Source organism: Myotis lucifugus, unplaced genomic scaffold (assembly GCF_000147115.1).
Source record: "Myotis lucifugus unplaced genomic scaffold, Myoluc2.0 scaffold_367, whole genome shotgun sequence".
NCBI lineage: Eukaryota > Metazoa > Chordata > Mammalia > Chiroptera > Vespertilionidae > Myotis > Myotis lucifugus.
In genome coordinates this window covers 235,582-250,784 of record NW_005871415.1, presented here as the reverse complement: position 1 = coordinate 250,784, position 15,203 = coordinate 235,582, and the positions used below count along the sequence as shown (strand labels likewise).

The 15,203-nt window shown below is 42.5% G+C and overlaps 1 protein-coding gene across 1 annotated transcript in view; it reads right to left on the bottom strand.

Moving 5' to 3' along the window:
* The window catches only part of CC2D2A (coiled-coil and C2 domain containing 2A), an 87,395-nt gene extending 72,687 nt beyond the window's left edge, over positions 1 to 14,708 (bottom strand). The window contains exon 1 of the mRNA XM_023765016.1: positions 14,450 to 14,708. Coding sequence (XP_023620784.1) covers positions 14,450 to 14,708 — 259 coding nt within the window. The remainder of the gene's footprint in view (positions 1 to 14,449) is intronic.
* Positions 14,709 to 15,203: the final 495 nt, after the last annotated feature.

Sequence of the window (15,203 nt, the reverse complement as noted above, 5' to 3'; positions counted from 1 at the left end):
AAGGGCTTTGGCTATGTTAGGTTAAAGATTTAATTTAATTCAGTGCAGAAAACTGAACACATTTTTGAAGAAAAGTATTGATACTTCATCTTGACCAGTGGTTCTCAACCTGTGGGTCGCCAACCTGTGGGTCGCAACCCCTTTGAGGGTTGAACGACCCTTTCACAGGGGTTGCCTAAGACCATTGGAAAACACATATATAATTAAATATTGTTTTTGTGATTAATCACTATGCTTTAATTATGTTCAATTTGTAACAATGAAAATACATCCTGCATATCAGATATTTACATTATGATTCATAACAGTAGCAAAATTACAGTTATGAAGTAGCAACAAAAATAATTTTATGGTTGGGGGTCACCACAACATGAGGAACTGTATTAAAGGGTCGTGGCATTAGGAAGGTTGAGAACCACTGATCTAGACAAATGGACCGTCTCTGAGGGTCCTCAGGGGGTCAGTCATAAGAGGACCCACGACATTCAGCTGCAGGAGAAAGGGATGAAGGTGTAAGGAAAGGGCAGAACTGTCTGCAGCTCCACCTCGGCTGCTTAAAATGTGATCTGATATGTGCATCCTGCTCCAGAACAGGAACACGTGGGCTCACGGGAAGAGTGAGGGCTCTATAAACAATCACATGGGCCTGGGCTCACAGTCCAGCCCCACTCATCAGCTGTGTGCCCTCGGAGCAATGCCTTCACCTCTCCGAGATGCATTTCTATGTCTGTGAACATGTGGTCATAACTCCTACCTCGATGGGAGATTATTTCATAAGGACTAAATAGTAAAGCATGTGCAGTAAGATGTCTCGCCAACACAGGCAGCTTCCTTTCTGTTCCCATGGGCAGCACGACTGAAGCCTTCCCCACCCTCACACACCTGAGCATTTTCTCCCGGAGGACAGCGCTGTCCTTTTCTGTCCCATCCTGTCAGAGCTGTGGCCTGGAGCCCTGGGCAGGTAGGTGCCACATGCACCCTTTTTGAATTCATTACCTAATTCTATGAGTTATTCCAGCTGTAGCTTCCCGGGGTATAAGGTTAGTGACAAATAGCTTCAGAGAATCATTTAATCAGCTCGATATAACATATATTACCTTTAAAGAGTGCATATACATATTTGAGTTGTTCTATGTGATATATACCCAGTGCACTGGCTTGATGAACTGAGTGCCCCCAGGCCCTCCTGGAGGGGCCCTGCCAGGCTTTAAGCACAAATCTCTCATGGCACCTAGCTCATTGCACTATTAAACTGTGCTTCTGACCTGATCTGAATCACTGTTTGTGCACTTTAAGCTTCAGCACCTTGCCTGGTGCATAGGGCACGCTCAATAAATGTTTGAATGGATGATTCTGCAAATGAGCTCCAGGAGACATACAGAGACACTTCCTTCTGGTGCAGTTTCTGTGCAGAAGTTATCCGAAAATGTAATATCCTGCATGTATTTCCCATTAGGCTTTATTAGCTTTTCACAGCACCGCTTTGCAGTGGATGGAAACAATCCGTCTACATCACAGCTCGCAGATTTTCTTGTGTGTGTGTGTTTTTTTTTTTGGCGGGGGGAGGGTGAGGGAGGAGCAGCGATCCTCAGCCCTCTGTCTGCTGTGGGCCCTTCTCTGTCTAATGCCAAGAAAAGGGAAGCTTGAAGTAATTACTACTTAGCCCTTTGAACCAATTTGAGCAAAAAGGCCCAGAAATGCAACGTGCAGCAAATGTTTCCGGGGACTGGAAAGCAACAGGCTGACCTGGATGTCCCAGGGAGGAGTGTACCCGGGGCTGTGATGAGCTGACCTAGTGTTTCTGCAGACTCCAGGCAGCAGCTCTAATCAAAGCAGCAGAGCACTGCTCTCCATTCCAGAAAGTAGAATGTGAACAACCCCTAACTTGGCTCTTCCTTAAATCTGCTCAGTCCCAGCGGGGAGGCTGAACTCCACGGGGGTGGAGGGGTGGGGAGGTGGGGGACTGGGAGCAGGACCCTCTGCTGCAGCCCTGCTCCCAGAGAACAGATTTACCTGAAGAAACTTTACAAGCACTTGGCAGGTTCCGCTTGCTCTCTGGGATGGAGGGAAGTGGAGGAGGCCCTTCTTACTGTGGATCTTCTAAGGGTCCGAAGGAAGAGGCTGAGCGTAGGGGCGGTCCCAGGCGGCTCCCTGGGAAGCTGCAGCCAGTCTCCAGCAAAAACACCCACTTAGCAACCCGTTCCTAAGGAAGGTCACTCGGTGGCTTTCTTTTTTTTTTTTCTTTTAAAGCGACAGGTTAATCCTCTCGTAGTGGAACACAAGCACGCTGAGCAGCAGGCACAACCCGTGGGATAAGGACAAAGAGAAATCAACTGGGGGAGGAGCTGGCAGAAATTAGGTCAGGCTGCAGGGCCTCATGTCCTGGGGTCACAGGTGTTTCTGGTCAAAGACAGGCCAAGCTCAGAGCAGCTGGTTACGATCCTGAGAGGCCATCATTTCAAGGTGAGGGTGTCTTCTTTGTACCAAAGGTCCCTAGAGGTGCTCCGGGCCCCAGGGAATGTTGCTGGGGCCGGGGGGCGGGTTTCAGTTAAATGTGGGGGAGTGAACGTACAAAATTAATCTCCCTGTATTCTCCGAAACCCACTGAAATCACTGAACGAGGATATAACTGTTATGGCTCAAAAAAGCAGAGAGAATGAGAGCAGAGGCAAAGCAGATGCAAGAGTATGGAGTGGACAGACCAAAGAAAGCCACATGCCAAGCATACATGTGCGTGTGTGCGTGTGAGTGTGTGCATGTGTGCTTGTTTGTATTTATGTCTGTGTGTCTCTGTGTGTCTGTGTCTACATGTATCTCTCTGTGTTTCCATGTATCTGTGTGTATCTCTGCATGTGTACATGTACATGAATGTGTCTCTGTGTCTGTACCTGTGTCTGTGGGTCTCTTTGTATTTATGTGTGTATCTGTGTGTCTGTGTCTATGCGTGTCTCTGTGTATCTGTATATATCTCCACATGTGTACATGTATATACATGTGCCTCTGTGTGTGTGCGTGTGTTTGAGTGTATCTCTGTATGTGTAGCTGTGTCTGTGTGTGTCTCTGTCTATGCGTGTCTCTCTAGGTGTTTCTGTGTATCTGAGTGTATATCTCTGATGTGTGTTTATCTCTGTGTGTGTGTTTGTGTACATACATGTGCCTCTGTGTGGGGGACAGGTAGGCATAAGAATGAGGAAATGAGTTGGTCACTCTGCAGAACTCCAGCGGTTCAGGATTGGGCTCAGTCGTGTGATGGGCTGAATGTGTCCCTCTAAAAAAGATATGTAGGCGTCCTAACCCCAGTCCCTCAGAATGTGACCTTACTTAGAGATGGGACTTGACAGAGGGAGTCAATTTAAAACGAGGTCATTAGACCAAATCCAATATGACTGTGTTCTTATGGCAAAGGGGAGTCAGTGCACAGAGACAGACACATGCAGAGGGAGGGCCGTGAGAAGACACGGGGTGGGAACTGCATCTACAGGTCGAGAGCACCCGAGGCCACCAGAAACTGGAGAGAGGCAGGGAACCGAGTGTCCCTCACTGCCTTCAGAAGGAACCACCCAGCCAATGCCCGTTTTCTTCTAGCCTCCAGAATCATGGGACAATACATTTCTGCCGCTTTAAGCCACTCAGTGTATGGTACTTTGTTACAGCAGCCTCAGGAACCGAATACAGTCAGATACCAAGGGGAGTGTGGAAAGAAATGGGGCTGAAATGCAAGGAGAGTTGAAAGTCTACTTACTGAGGGGCTAGATCAGAGGTGGGCAAACTTTTTGACTCGAGGACCACAATGGGTTCTTAAACTGGACCGGAGGGCCGGAACAAAAGCATGGATGGAGTGTTTGTGTGAACTAATATAAATTCAAAGTAAACATCATTACATAAAAGGGTACGGACTTTTTTTTTTTTAGTTTTATTCATTTCAAACAGGCCGGATCCGGCCCGAGGGCCGTGGTTTGCCCACGGCTGGGCTAGATCCTCAGGACCCTCCCTTACTCCTGCGGTAAGTCTCCTCCCACCCCCTCTTCTTCTGCCACGTAGGAGAGTCAAGGCTTCTTGGGAAGGTGAACCACAGACACTCTGGTCTCCAGGCCCCAGGAATGGCAGAGGGTGGGTGTGTTCAGGGTTGAAAACTGAAGACTAAGTGGAGAGGTGGATAGGGTGCTCTCCTCACAGGACTAAGACAACCAAAATATCCCATTGGCTCCCTTGTCCCACCTCCACCAGCGTCAAATTAGAAAACATGGGAAATTATTTTCTGGAGAAACTAAATGTTCACAAAGAACAGATCCCAGATACTGACATTCCTGGATCCTCCACTGAAAGAAACTAGCGCATCATCCTTGCAAAAGAACATCCCAGAGAAAATGAGGGGATTTCGGGTGAAGAAATTCCACACTTGTAGGTATAGAAAGAACCAAAAAATGAAAAGGTAGAATTTATCAAAGAGGTAATATAAGAAAAACTCTCAAAAGTGAAAGAATAAGTCTTTAGATTGAAAGCTGGCACTAGGCGACAACAAACACATTTCTGTCTGTCTCAGTTTGTGCTCCGCATGTGGTGAGAAAAAATATTCTCCAGGGAATTCATAACTATGGCTTGCACTATGCTGTCTAACTGTCTTATTTATGTTATATCTTTTAGGAACACCCTATGTGACACATTTTAAAAAGTGGACTCAGGTTATTGTATCCCTATGGGGTGCCGGGGAAGAGTAGATACAAAACATTTTGGGAGAGATACACATTCAAGTAGTCAGCTCAGGATGGGTGAAGATAAATCTTGCTGAAGATGAGCTCACAATCCAAAATTAGACCGCACAGGAGGAAACAATCAGATCTGCAGGCCACAGGAGGGCACTGCTAGATACCCAAGAACTTCTGATAATACAATGATCAGAGAGAGAATGTAACAAAACTGACGACCACAAAAGAACTTAAAAGGAGGGTTTGAAAATATGAAAGAAGAGTGAGGTACCATCAGCAAGAGCAGGCAAATGTGAAAGAACCAGCTAAAGCTTTCAGAAATGAATAATACAGTTATGAATTTTTTTGAAGGAAAGCATAGGTTAAATTTCTGAAGGAAGAGCTAGAAAGAGAATTAATGATGTAAAGAAGAGATTTAAAGAATTAAAATGTGCACAGCAAAAGAAACCATCAACAAAACGAAAAGGGAGCCCACTGTATGGGAGAATATATTTGACAATGATACATCTGATAAAGGGTTAATATCCAAAATATATAAGGAAATCATACAACTTAACAAAAGGAAGACAAACAATCCAATTAAAATATGGGCAAAGGACCTGCACAGACACTTCTCCAAAGTGGACATAAAGATGGCCAAGAGATATAAGAAAAAATGCTCAAAGTCACTGATCATCAGAGAGATGCAAATTTAAATGACAATGAGGTATCACCTCAGAACTGTCAGAATGGCTACCATCAACAAATCAACAAATGATAAGTGCTGGGGAGGATGTAGAGAAAAGGGAACCTTAGTACACTGCTGGTGGGAATGCAGACTGGTGCAGCCATTATGGAAAACAGTATGGAGTTTCCTCAAAAAATTAAATATGGTACTGCCATTTGACCCAGTGACCCCACTTCTAGGAATATATCCTAAGAAAACTAAAACACCAATCAGAAAGAATGTATGCACTCCTGTGTTCATAGCAGCATAATTTACAATTGTAAGATCTGTAGATGAGTGGATAAAAAAACTGTGGTGAATTTTACCATGGAATACTATGCTGCAGTAAAAAAGAAGAATCTCTTACCCTTTGATACAGCATGGAGGGACCTGGAGAGTATCGTGCTAAGTGAAATAAGTCAGTCAGAGAAAGACAAGTATCTCATGATCTCATTCTTATGTGGAATCTAAGTAACAAAATAAACTGATGAACAGAGTGGATCCAGAGACAAGGAAGCATGGAACAGGGTGTGGAATCTCAGAGGGAAGGCAGGGGAGAGTGGTTGGTTGGGAGGGAAGTAATCATCCAAGAACCTTGCATGCATATATGAATGGCATGGCCCATGGACACAGACAATGGGGCATCGAGGGCCTGAGGCTGGGGCGGGGATGGGGGTGGGCTGGAGATGGTCAATGGGGAGAAAAGGGGAACATGTAATACTTTCAACAATAAATATTTTAAAAAAGAATTAAAATGTGGCACAGATATGGAAAAAGGGAAAGAGTGGATGAAGGTCTTAGGGGAGAAATCCAGGAGATCTATGAGTCTCAGGAGAAGAGAAGAGCGAAAGAAGATAAATGCTGGATCTTAAAATGGAGGGATCTTGGTCAAATTCCTTAACTCCTCTAGGTCTCAATTTTCTCATCTATAAAATGAGATTAATAATAGTAATTACTGCCCTGGTTCTATTCCTGATCAAGAGCATGAACTAGTAGTAGTATCTGGGTTGCAGGTTCTATCCCTGGCCCCAGTTGGGACATGTGTGGGAGGCAACCAATCAACGTGTCTCTCTCACATAGATGTTTCTCACCCTCTCTAGTTCTCTCTCCCTCTACCCCTTTCCACTCTCTCTAAAAACAAAAAACAATGGAAAAAATATCCTTGGGTGAAGAGTAACAGCAACAACAACAACAAAATAGTAATTACTACAGAGGCTGATTTATTAAGTTAATGTTTATCAGGCCCTGGCAGACAACAAATGCAGGTTTTACAAAAAAAAAAGCTGAATGTTGTCTTACCTCAGACACCTTTAATAAAATACCATAGACTGGGTGGCTTAAACAATATAAATTGATTTTCTCACAGTTCTGCAGGGCTGGAAATCCAAGGTCAAGGTGCCAGTTGATTCAGTTTTTGGTGAGGGCTTTCTTCCAGTCTTGCTGTGTCCTCACATGGCCTTTGCTTGATGCATTCAGATGGAGAGAGAGAGATCACTCTTCCTATTGGGCATCCTCAATTGGATTAGGACTCAACTCTTATGACCTCATTAACCTTAATTACCTCATAAAATCCCTATTTCAAAATATAGTTACATTGAGGGTTAGAGTAGCAACCTGTGATATTTAGGGGGCGGGGGCACAGTTCAGTGTATAGTAGATGTTTATTGTAAGAGATCAGTCACTTGAAGTGATCAACTGTCCTAAGAGGTGGAATTTGTTCACCACTCTTGTGCTAATTAACCTTCTGATTATAACCTCCTTTATCTTTCAACATTTTGCTAAACCAGCTCATAAGAATTATACATTGCTTCATAATGTTCTGAAGTTATTAAAAAGCGTAATTCAAAAACATCATTTCTTGTGAAAATTCTTATGCTAGCAAAATAAATGAAATTTAGCAGATTTGTTTTAAATCAAAATGCAAAATTCTCATTCTTATAGTATGTGTGTCTAGCTGGTGAAAGAATTTTAAATGAAGAACAAGTGTTGAATCACATACCGCACGTTTTTTCCCTGCAGCTTTTGAGAGAATCAAATATGATTTTTCTTTTTCCATTTTTTAATGTGGTGAATTACATTAGGCTTCTTCATGTCAAACTTTTCTTGAATATACTAAACTTGGTCAAAATATTAAAAAATAATTGTTGGATTTAGTTATTAATATTTAGACTTTTTTGCCTTTATGCTTGTAACTGAGATTGTACTATTGCTTTTTCCTGTCTTGTATTGCTCTTATTTTATTTTAGTACTGCATAAAGGATATTTCCAATCTCAAAAAGCAGACTAATTTCTCTCTATCCTTCTCTATGTCTCTGTCCCTATGTCTCTCTTTCATTCTGTTTCTCTCTCTCTCTCTCTCTCTGTCTCTGTCATACACACACACACACACACATTATCTGTACTGTGAACTTGTCTATAAAACTGTGGATCTGATGAGATTTTTTATTGTGATGAAATATGTATACATATATCATAAAATTTGCTATTTTAGTAATTTTTCAGATATAATTGATACATAACATTGTATTAGTTTTAGGTGTACAACATAAAGATTTGATATTTAGTTATTAATGTATCTACATATTGCAAAATGATTACCACAATAAGTTTAGTTACTAGTACCTCTGTCGCCTCACATAGTTACAAATTATTTATTTTGTGCTGAGAACATTCATGATGTTGTACAACCCATACTACTACCCATTTCCATAACTTTTTCATCACTCCAGATAGAAACTCTGTACCCATTAAACAGTAACTCTACATTCTTCCCTCGAGTAACCCAGCTCAGCTCCTGGCAACCTCTAATCCACTTTCTGTCTCTATAAATTTGTTTATTCTAGTTATTTCATGAAAGTGGACTCATACAATATTTTTCCTTTTGTATTTGACTTAATTCACTCAGCATGTTTTTGTGGTTTATGCATTTTGCAGCCTGTGCTGGTACATCATTTCCTTGTATGGATATACCACCTTTGTGTATGCACTTACCTATTGAAGGACGCCATACTGTGAGGGAGGCAGGCCACTCAGAAAGGCCAAGTGGACACGCTCTGTTCCACAGTCCTTGTCTTTGAGTTGTCCTAACCAAGGCTCCAGACAGGTGTGGAATAAACCTTTGGATGATTCCAGCCCCTAGACATTGAACCTCCCAGGGTTCAAGTTTTCTCAGCTGAGGCCCCAGGTATTGTACTAGTAGAATAGAGACCAGTCAACCAGTTGTGCTCTGTTCAAATTCCTGACTCACATAATCCGTGTGAATAATAAAATGATTGTGTTAAGCCACTGCACTTTGGGGTCATTTGTTATGCAGCAATAATAACTGTAACAGTCACATTTTAAATAAATTAATAAATATGTGAATGAATAAAATATAGTCATTATTTTTTACATGGGACTCTGAGGCGTATTAATTTTTACATGTATTGCTAAAAAAAATAGGCAAATGCATTTAATGCCTTCAATGGCAATGTTCCAAAAGCATGATGCATTTGAAGCCTCGGGAGATTAAGACACTGGAATAAACATGGAACAACTGTACGACCTGAAATGAGACTACCGTGTATATTCTCTTCAGAGGAAAGCTGCAATAGTATGTTATTTAGGTCAGTAAATGTTAAAAATATGCTTTTCACACCTGATCATATGAAACACAATTGCAGCTTTAGATAAATGTGTTCTTCTTACTCGGATCTTGGGATTTTGTAATATTTTTGTTGTAGCTGATTCATTCTTCATAAAAAAACAAACAAACATATCACAAAGAAAAGCACATCACTAAAATAAGGCTCTACTTGGAAGCGGAGGAATCACTTTTGAATCATAAATTTTATAAAACCATGCTCTTCAATACTTGACTTATATCTTCTAGTTTACTGAATTATATACATCTTCCCCTGAAGTGGAACTCGAACTCCAGCCAATTTGAACCTCTTGTTTCTATAGCAAATGGAGAGAAACACTTACTGACTCAGATATATTGGCTGTGTAGCCTATTTTTATATGATACATATTAAGGTATTTAATTTTCTTGCTCTAGGCCTATGACTTTCAACCTGTTTGCATTTGCAACAACGGTGCTCATTTGCTTCATTTCACAGCATTTTCGCCTTCTGAGAGCTGTCTGAGCTATTGAGAATAACATGCTATAAGATTCATTTTCTTTAGAGACTCGTGTCATCATTAGAAATATCTGGAGACACTCTTGTGCAGAGGAAACTGCTGTTCTAGTATGAGGAGTGGATTCTCATATTTTTCTTGCTGAAAAGGTTCTTCTTCTACAAGCTTTTCATTCTCTTCTCTCCAGCTGCTTCCCTTAAGTGTCTCTCACTGGGGTGATCTGCTTCAGCAGCACAGAGTACAAATATCATCACAGTGCGTTCATTTTCTAATTACTTGCTTGAAAACGTGCTTGCTTTTATTAGCAGGGCACCCAGTGTCTCCCCCTTGAGGGCTCATTTTCACTTGGAGTTGTTCATAAGTCTTGAGAGGCTTACTCAGATCACACGGTGGTCCTGCGTCCCAATGCCAATGGCGAGAGACAGGCATCTGGCTGGTTACTGAGGAAACGGCGCCTTGATGGGGCCAGGAGTCTCCATGCTCACCCCAGATCCCTCCTATTTGGGATTCTAAGGTTACACTCTTCCGTTTATTTCAGTGCTTCTCAACCAGTGTGTATTTTGCCCTCCCGGGAGATATTTAGCAAAGATTGGTGACATTATTGGCTGTCACAACGTGGAAGGACATGCCACTGGCACCTAGTAGTTAGAGATGAAGGATGCTGCTAATCTCCTACAATGCACAGGACATCACCCCCCCCCCCCAATAAAAAATTATCGGCACGTAGTAACACTCAGACATTTGTGTTAAATGCTTGAAAGAACAAACCAGTTCCAGGCTCCAGTCCCATCTTCGTGACCACTGAGAAGTTCCTCGTTTTGCATGGTTCTCTTTCCTCTTTTGGAACCTGAGTGAATCCGAAAAGGTGATCTCTAAAGCCTCCCCAAGCTCACATTCAAATTTTGTTCTCTAGTAGAGTAGTTACTGCTCCTGGCCACTAGAGGTCAGCACCTTAAAAAGGAAGCTGGCCACCTTCCATTGGGCCAACAAAGTGAGCCTTGAAGCAAAAGCAAAATGACCATATTCTCGCTTGGTTCTGAGAAGGAAGCAACGTTCCCAGGGAAACAGTTTTCCTTTTGACATATTAGAGCCTCGGTCTTGACATCCCCAAACTCCTTTTGCTAAACACTCCCTGCAGAGATTACTAGCAACCTTAGTGGGAGAGACGGAATGAACAGAAGATACAGCCCCAGCGAGTGAAGCACCAGACAGACCCATTGCATCCATGCTTGTGTGACAGGACGAAGGAGAAACTGCAAAGGATGTGGCAGATGGGGTGGTGGGCTTGCTCCCACGCAGTTCCCGAGGATTACAGGGGAAAGGTTTTCGGAGCAGCTCTCCTCTCGTAAACATGGGATGGGGAAGGCATTTAACAGAGGGTGTGAAGCTAGGTAAGATCTTGCCTGTTAGAGTTGAATTGAAATCCAGAGGATTTCAAACTTTCATTCGAGTCGGAAGGGAAACGTAAGGCTCATTTAATTCAGGGAAGATAAGTGCGTAGATTTCATCTCATTGTCAGTTGTCTGGAGTTTTAGTTGAAAAGAATCCCGAGGCTGTTCCTGAGCAGAGTGGGGGAGGACATGCTGAGACCCATTAGCAGTGTCTGCAGTGAGTTCCAACCAGGTATATTCCCCCACAAATCTAATGTGGACACAGATGTGCAGGACTAGGGTGACTCGTCCCAGAGCCACACAAGGCTGGTTACTGGAATTGCTGGGATTAGACCTTAAGTTTTCTAACTTCCCACCCAGCTTTTCTTTTGTCTTTCTGATTCAGTGAAATTGGACTCTTTGAAGCTGTTTTGGGAAGCTAAGAATGCATTGTCCTAATAAAAATGGCTTCTTCTCACACGAGACATTACACGCACAGCCCTTTTGAAGGTCATCCGAATTCACGTTATGTCTTTGCTGGTGAATTCTAGGGGAGTAGAGTTGCCGTATTTAGCAAATAAGAACACAAGGCACTCAGCTAAATATTTGGGATATCCTTATACTAAACAATGATTGCTTGTGCTATCTGAAATTCACATTTGATTAAATGTCCTGAATTTAATCTGAATTTTATGCCTAGGGGGACTCAAGTGGGTAAGGACTTTTTTGTTGTGCATATCTTTTTTGTTGTTGTTAATCTTCACCTGAAGATATTTTTTCCATTGCTTTTCAGTAGGAGTGGAAGGAAAGGGAGGGGGGAATGGGGAAAGAGAGAAAGAGTGTGAGAGAGACACATTGACTGGTTGCCTCCCACATGTACCCTGACGGGAGGTGGGGAGTGAACCTGCAACCCAGTTAATTCCCTTGTCCAGGAATTGAACCCGAGACCCTTTGGTACATGGGTGGACCTTTAACCACTGAACAACATGGGCCAGTTCATGTGTGCATTTTTTAAAAAGATTTTTATTGAGAGAGAGAGAGAGAGAGAGAGAGAGAGAGAGAAACATCAATGATGAGAGAGAATCATTGATTGGCTTCCTCCTGCACACCTCTCACTGGGGATCGAGCCCGCAACCCAGGCATGTGCCCTTGACCAGAATCGAACCTGGGACCTTTCAGTCTGCAGGCTGACACTCTATCCACTGAGCCAAACTGGCGAGGGCTGTGTGAATATTTTGATATATCAATGGGCATACTGAATCCTGACCATCTCATCTACCAACCATCAAATTATTTTTTGCCAGTGGTCCGACCATCTGGAACACCTTGGTAGCTTGGCTTTAGTTTGAATTCTGAGGTGGTAAGACCAGGGTATTTTCTGTAGAAAATCCTTGCAGCTCCCTATCCTTGTTCCAGAGTAATTTCAGTAACAGTAGGGATCCACTGCAGTGCCCAGCATGTTATCTGAAGCTGAGAAGGGATAGATGACAGAGACCTCTCCTCCCTGTTTATTTCAGTCCAGGCAGTATCTCATAGGCCTCTTGTTACAGAGGACACTTTTGTGATAAAAAGCCTCTATGCAATGCCTCAGCATTTATGATTTCCCTCCTTTCAGGCCATTTCCTGGAATTCTGACCCGATTGGGCAAGCCTTAACTTGAATAAATTCTGCCACCTCCACAATGGCACTGGAGTGAAGCCCGGATTCAATCTTCTACATCACGCTGCTCATAAACGCCTTTGCCATCCCACAAATGCATTGGTTCTGAATGACTTCATCCTGTGGCGAATCCATTATGTTCAGAGTTCTGGACTAATAAAAACTCAATAAAATGATATAAATTCAAGACTCATTTCCTTCCCTATTTACTAGTAAGTGAGGGTGAGATAATTATAAATATGTATATATATATGTATATGTATACTAGTATATGTATACTAGTATACATGTATACTAGTGTATATATGTATTAGAGGCCCAGTGCACGTGGGGTCCCTCTGCCTGGCCTATGGGATTGGGCCAAAACAGGCTCTTTGACATCCCCTGAGGGTCCTGGATTGCGAGAAGGTGCAGGCCAGGCCGAGGGACCCCACTGGTGCACAATCGGGGTCGCAGAAGGATGCAGGAGGTTGGCCAGCCAGGAAGGGACCACGAGAGGGCTCCAGGGCATGTCTGGCCTGTCTTGCTCAGTCCTGATTGGCTGGACCCCAGCAGCAAGCTAACCTATCAGTTGGAGCATCTACCCCCTAGTGGTCAGTGCATGTCATAGCGACTGGTCAACTGTTCAACTGTCTGCCCCCTGGTGGTCAGTGCATGTCATAGCAAGTGGTTGAGCGGATATCATTAGCATATTATACTTTGATTGGTTGAATGGCTGACCAGGACAAGTGAACACTTAGCATATTAGGCTTTTATTATATAGGATATATATATACAGCTATATGGTATTTGGTTTTCTTCATTATTTATTTATTTATTTATTTTTTGCTTAAAGTATTACAAAGAGTATTACATATGGCTCCTTTCTGACCCCCCGCTTGACATTCCCCTGGCCTCCCCTACCCCCCAGTGTCTTGTGTCCATTGGTTATGCTTATATGCATGCATACAAGTCCTTCGGTTGATCTCTTAAAGAATCCTCTGGAAGAGACATCCAGGAAGATATCTTTCAACTTTAAGGATGATGTCTTTTCTCACTTCAACCTTACACTTATAGGGTTTTTTTCCCCCTTCTCTTAGACTTTTTCTCTGCAAGCCTTTGGGAGCACAGTAACGTGCAACTACCCCTGACTAAGAGTTTATGTAAAATATGTTCACTCTAAAAAGTGAAAACAAAGATCAAAGAGTAGAAATTTTTAAATTCCAATTACTAAATTAATTTTATCCAGACATTTTTTATGCACGTATGCAAACACACTTTAAATATGGGATAATTACGGAAAGTGTTTTTCAGTAATCGATTTTGTTCTGCTACTATGCCATGAACATCTTCTAGTGCCAATGCATTTTCATTCTCATCACTTTTAATGACCACTGGATGAATGTGTCACAGCTCATTTACCCAATATTCTATTATCAGACACCCAGCCTATTTCCCAATTTTCCATCTTACAACTTTGCTGCAAGGCTCTTTCTGTAATTAAACCTTTGCACACATTATTAATTATTTTCTTGGAATATATTCTTAGAAATTGAAGACGTGATTTTCATATCTTCGACAAAACACATTAGAAACATTTTTGCTCTAGGAAGAGAGAGTTGGGATGAGTGCATTCCCAAAGAAGGGTGCTGTACAACTAGGGGTTCTTAGAAGGGAATGGATATCCTGCGTGAAATGGTGACCAGCCATGTGGTTATGTCTGGGGGAAAAATCAGATGGGAAAATGGTTGTTGACCAACAGGTAGATTGTGGGCACTGAGCAGGCACTGAGCAGACTCTGTCACCATGACCAGAATGTCAAGTTCTTCCATTCAACTCTCCTTTTGAGTGTGCCTTGATGCTGGATGCTGAGTGACACATTCCCAAGAGAAGAATACATAGAGACAGACCTTGGTATGTGGCCTTTACTTTGACCTTCTTGTCATGTTTGATATCTTGGGGCTGCTGACAGGTCCACAGGGATGTTTCTCCTTCTAGGGGGCAGAGAGGTGGAGGAGATACTGCTTTTCCTGAGGCTGAGATAAGGCACCATGCTAAAGGGCTCAGCATGGTGCCAATTACTAAGAAGGCACAGTGTAAATGGTCGCTGCTGGTATCACTAGGCACTGACTGATGGTCTCTCAGGAAACCAGAAGTAAAACACGACATCAGTGTAGTCAATAGCCTAGATGGTTTTCTAATCCCCCCTTTCAGACTTGTGACTATGTTGGCCAAGGAATGAATTGCATTTACTGGCCTTTTTTTAGATTCTGCAAAGAGACTAATCTCCAAGAATGCTCCTTTATATGATTATCAAATACAGCTGCATGAGTTGTTGCATGTTCTAGGGTACTGATGTAAAAAATCAGAAAGTTGGAGGAGAGGAAGCATTTAAGTTGAGAATCATACGTTCTTGCATGAGAAGTGTCGATTGGGAGCTACCATATGACAGACTATAGCATGAGATTATCATAGACGCTAGGTTCATGTAGCACAAAATATTCAATCAATTCTGAGCAAATACTGTAAGAAGTAGAGTGTTTCAGAGAAAAGTTACCCTAGCAACACGTTTATTTTGTGTCATGCAGACAAAATTAAATGTGGTTTTGATGTTATATGGAAACAATCACCAGAGGTCACCTGTTGCTTTTGACTGCCCATCAA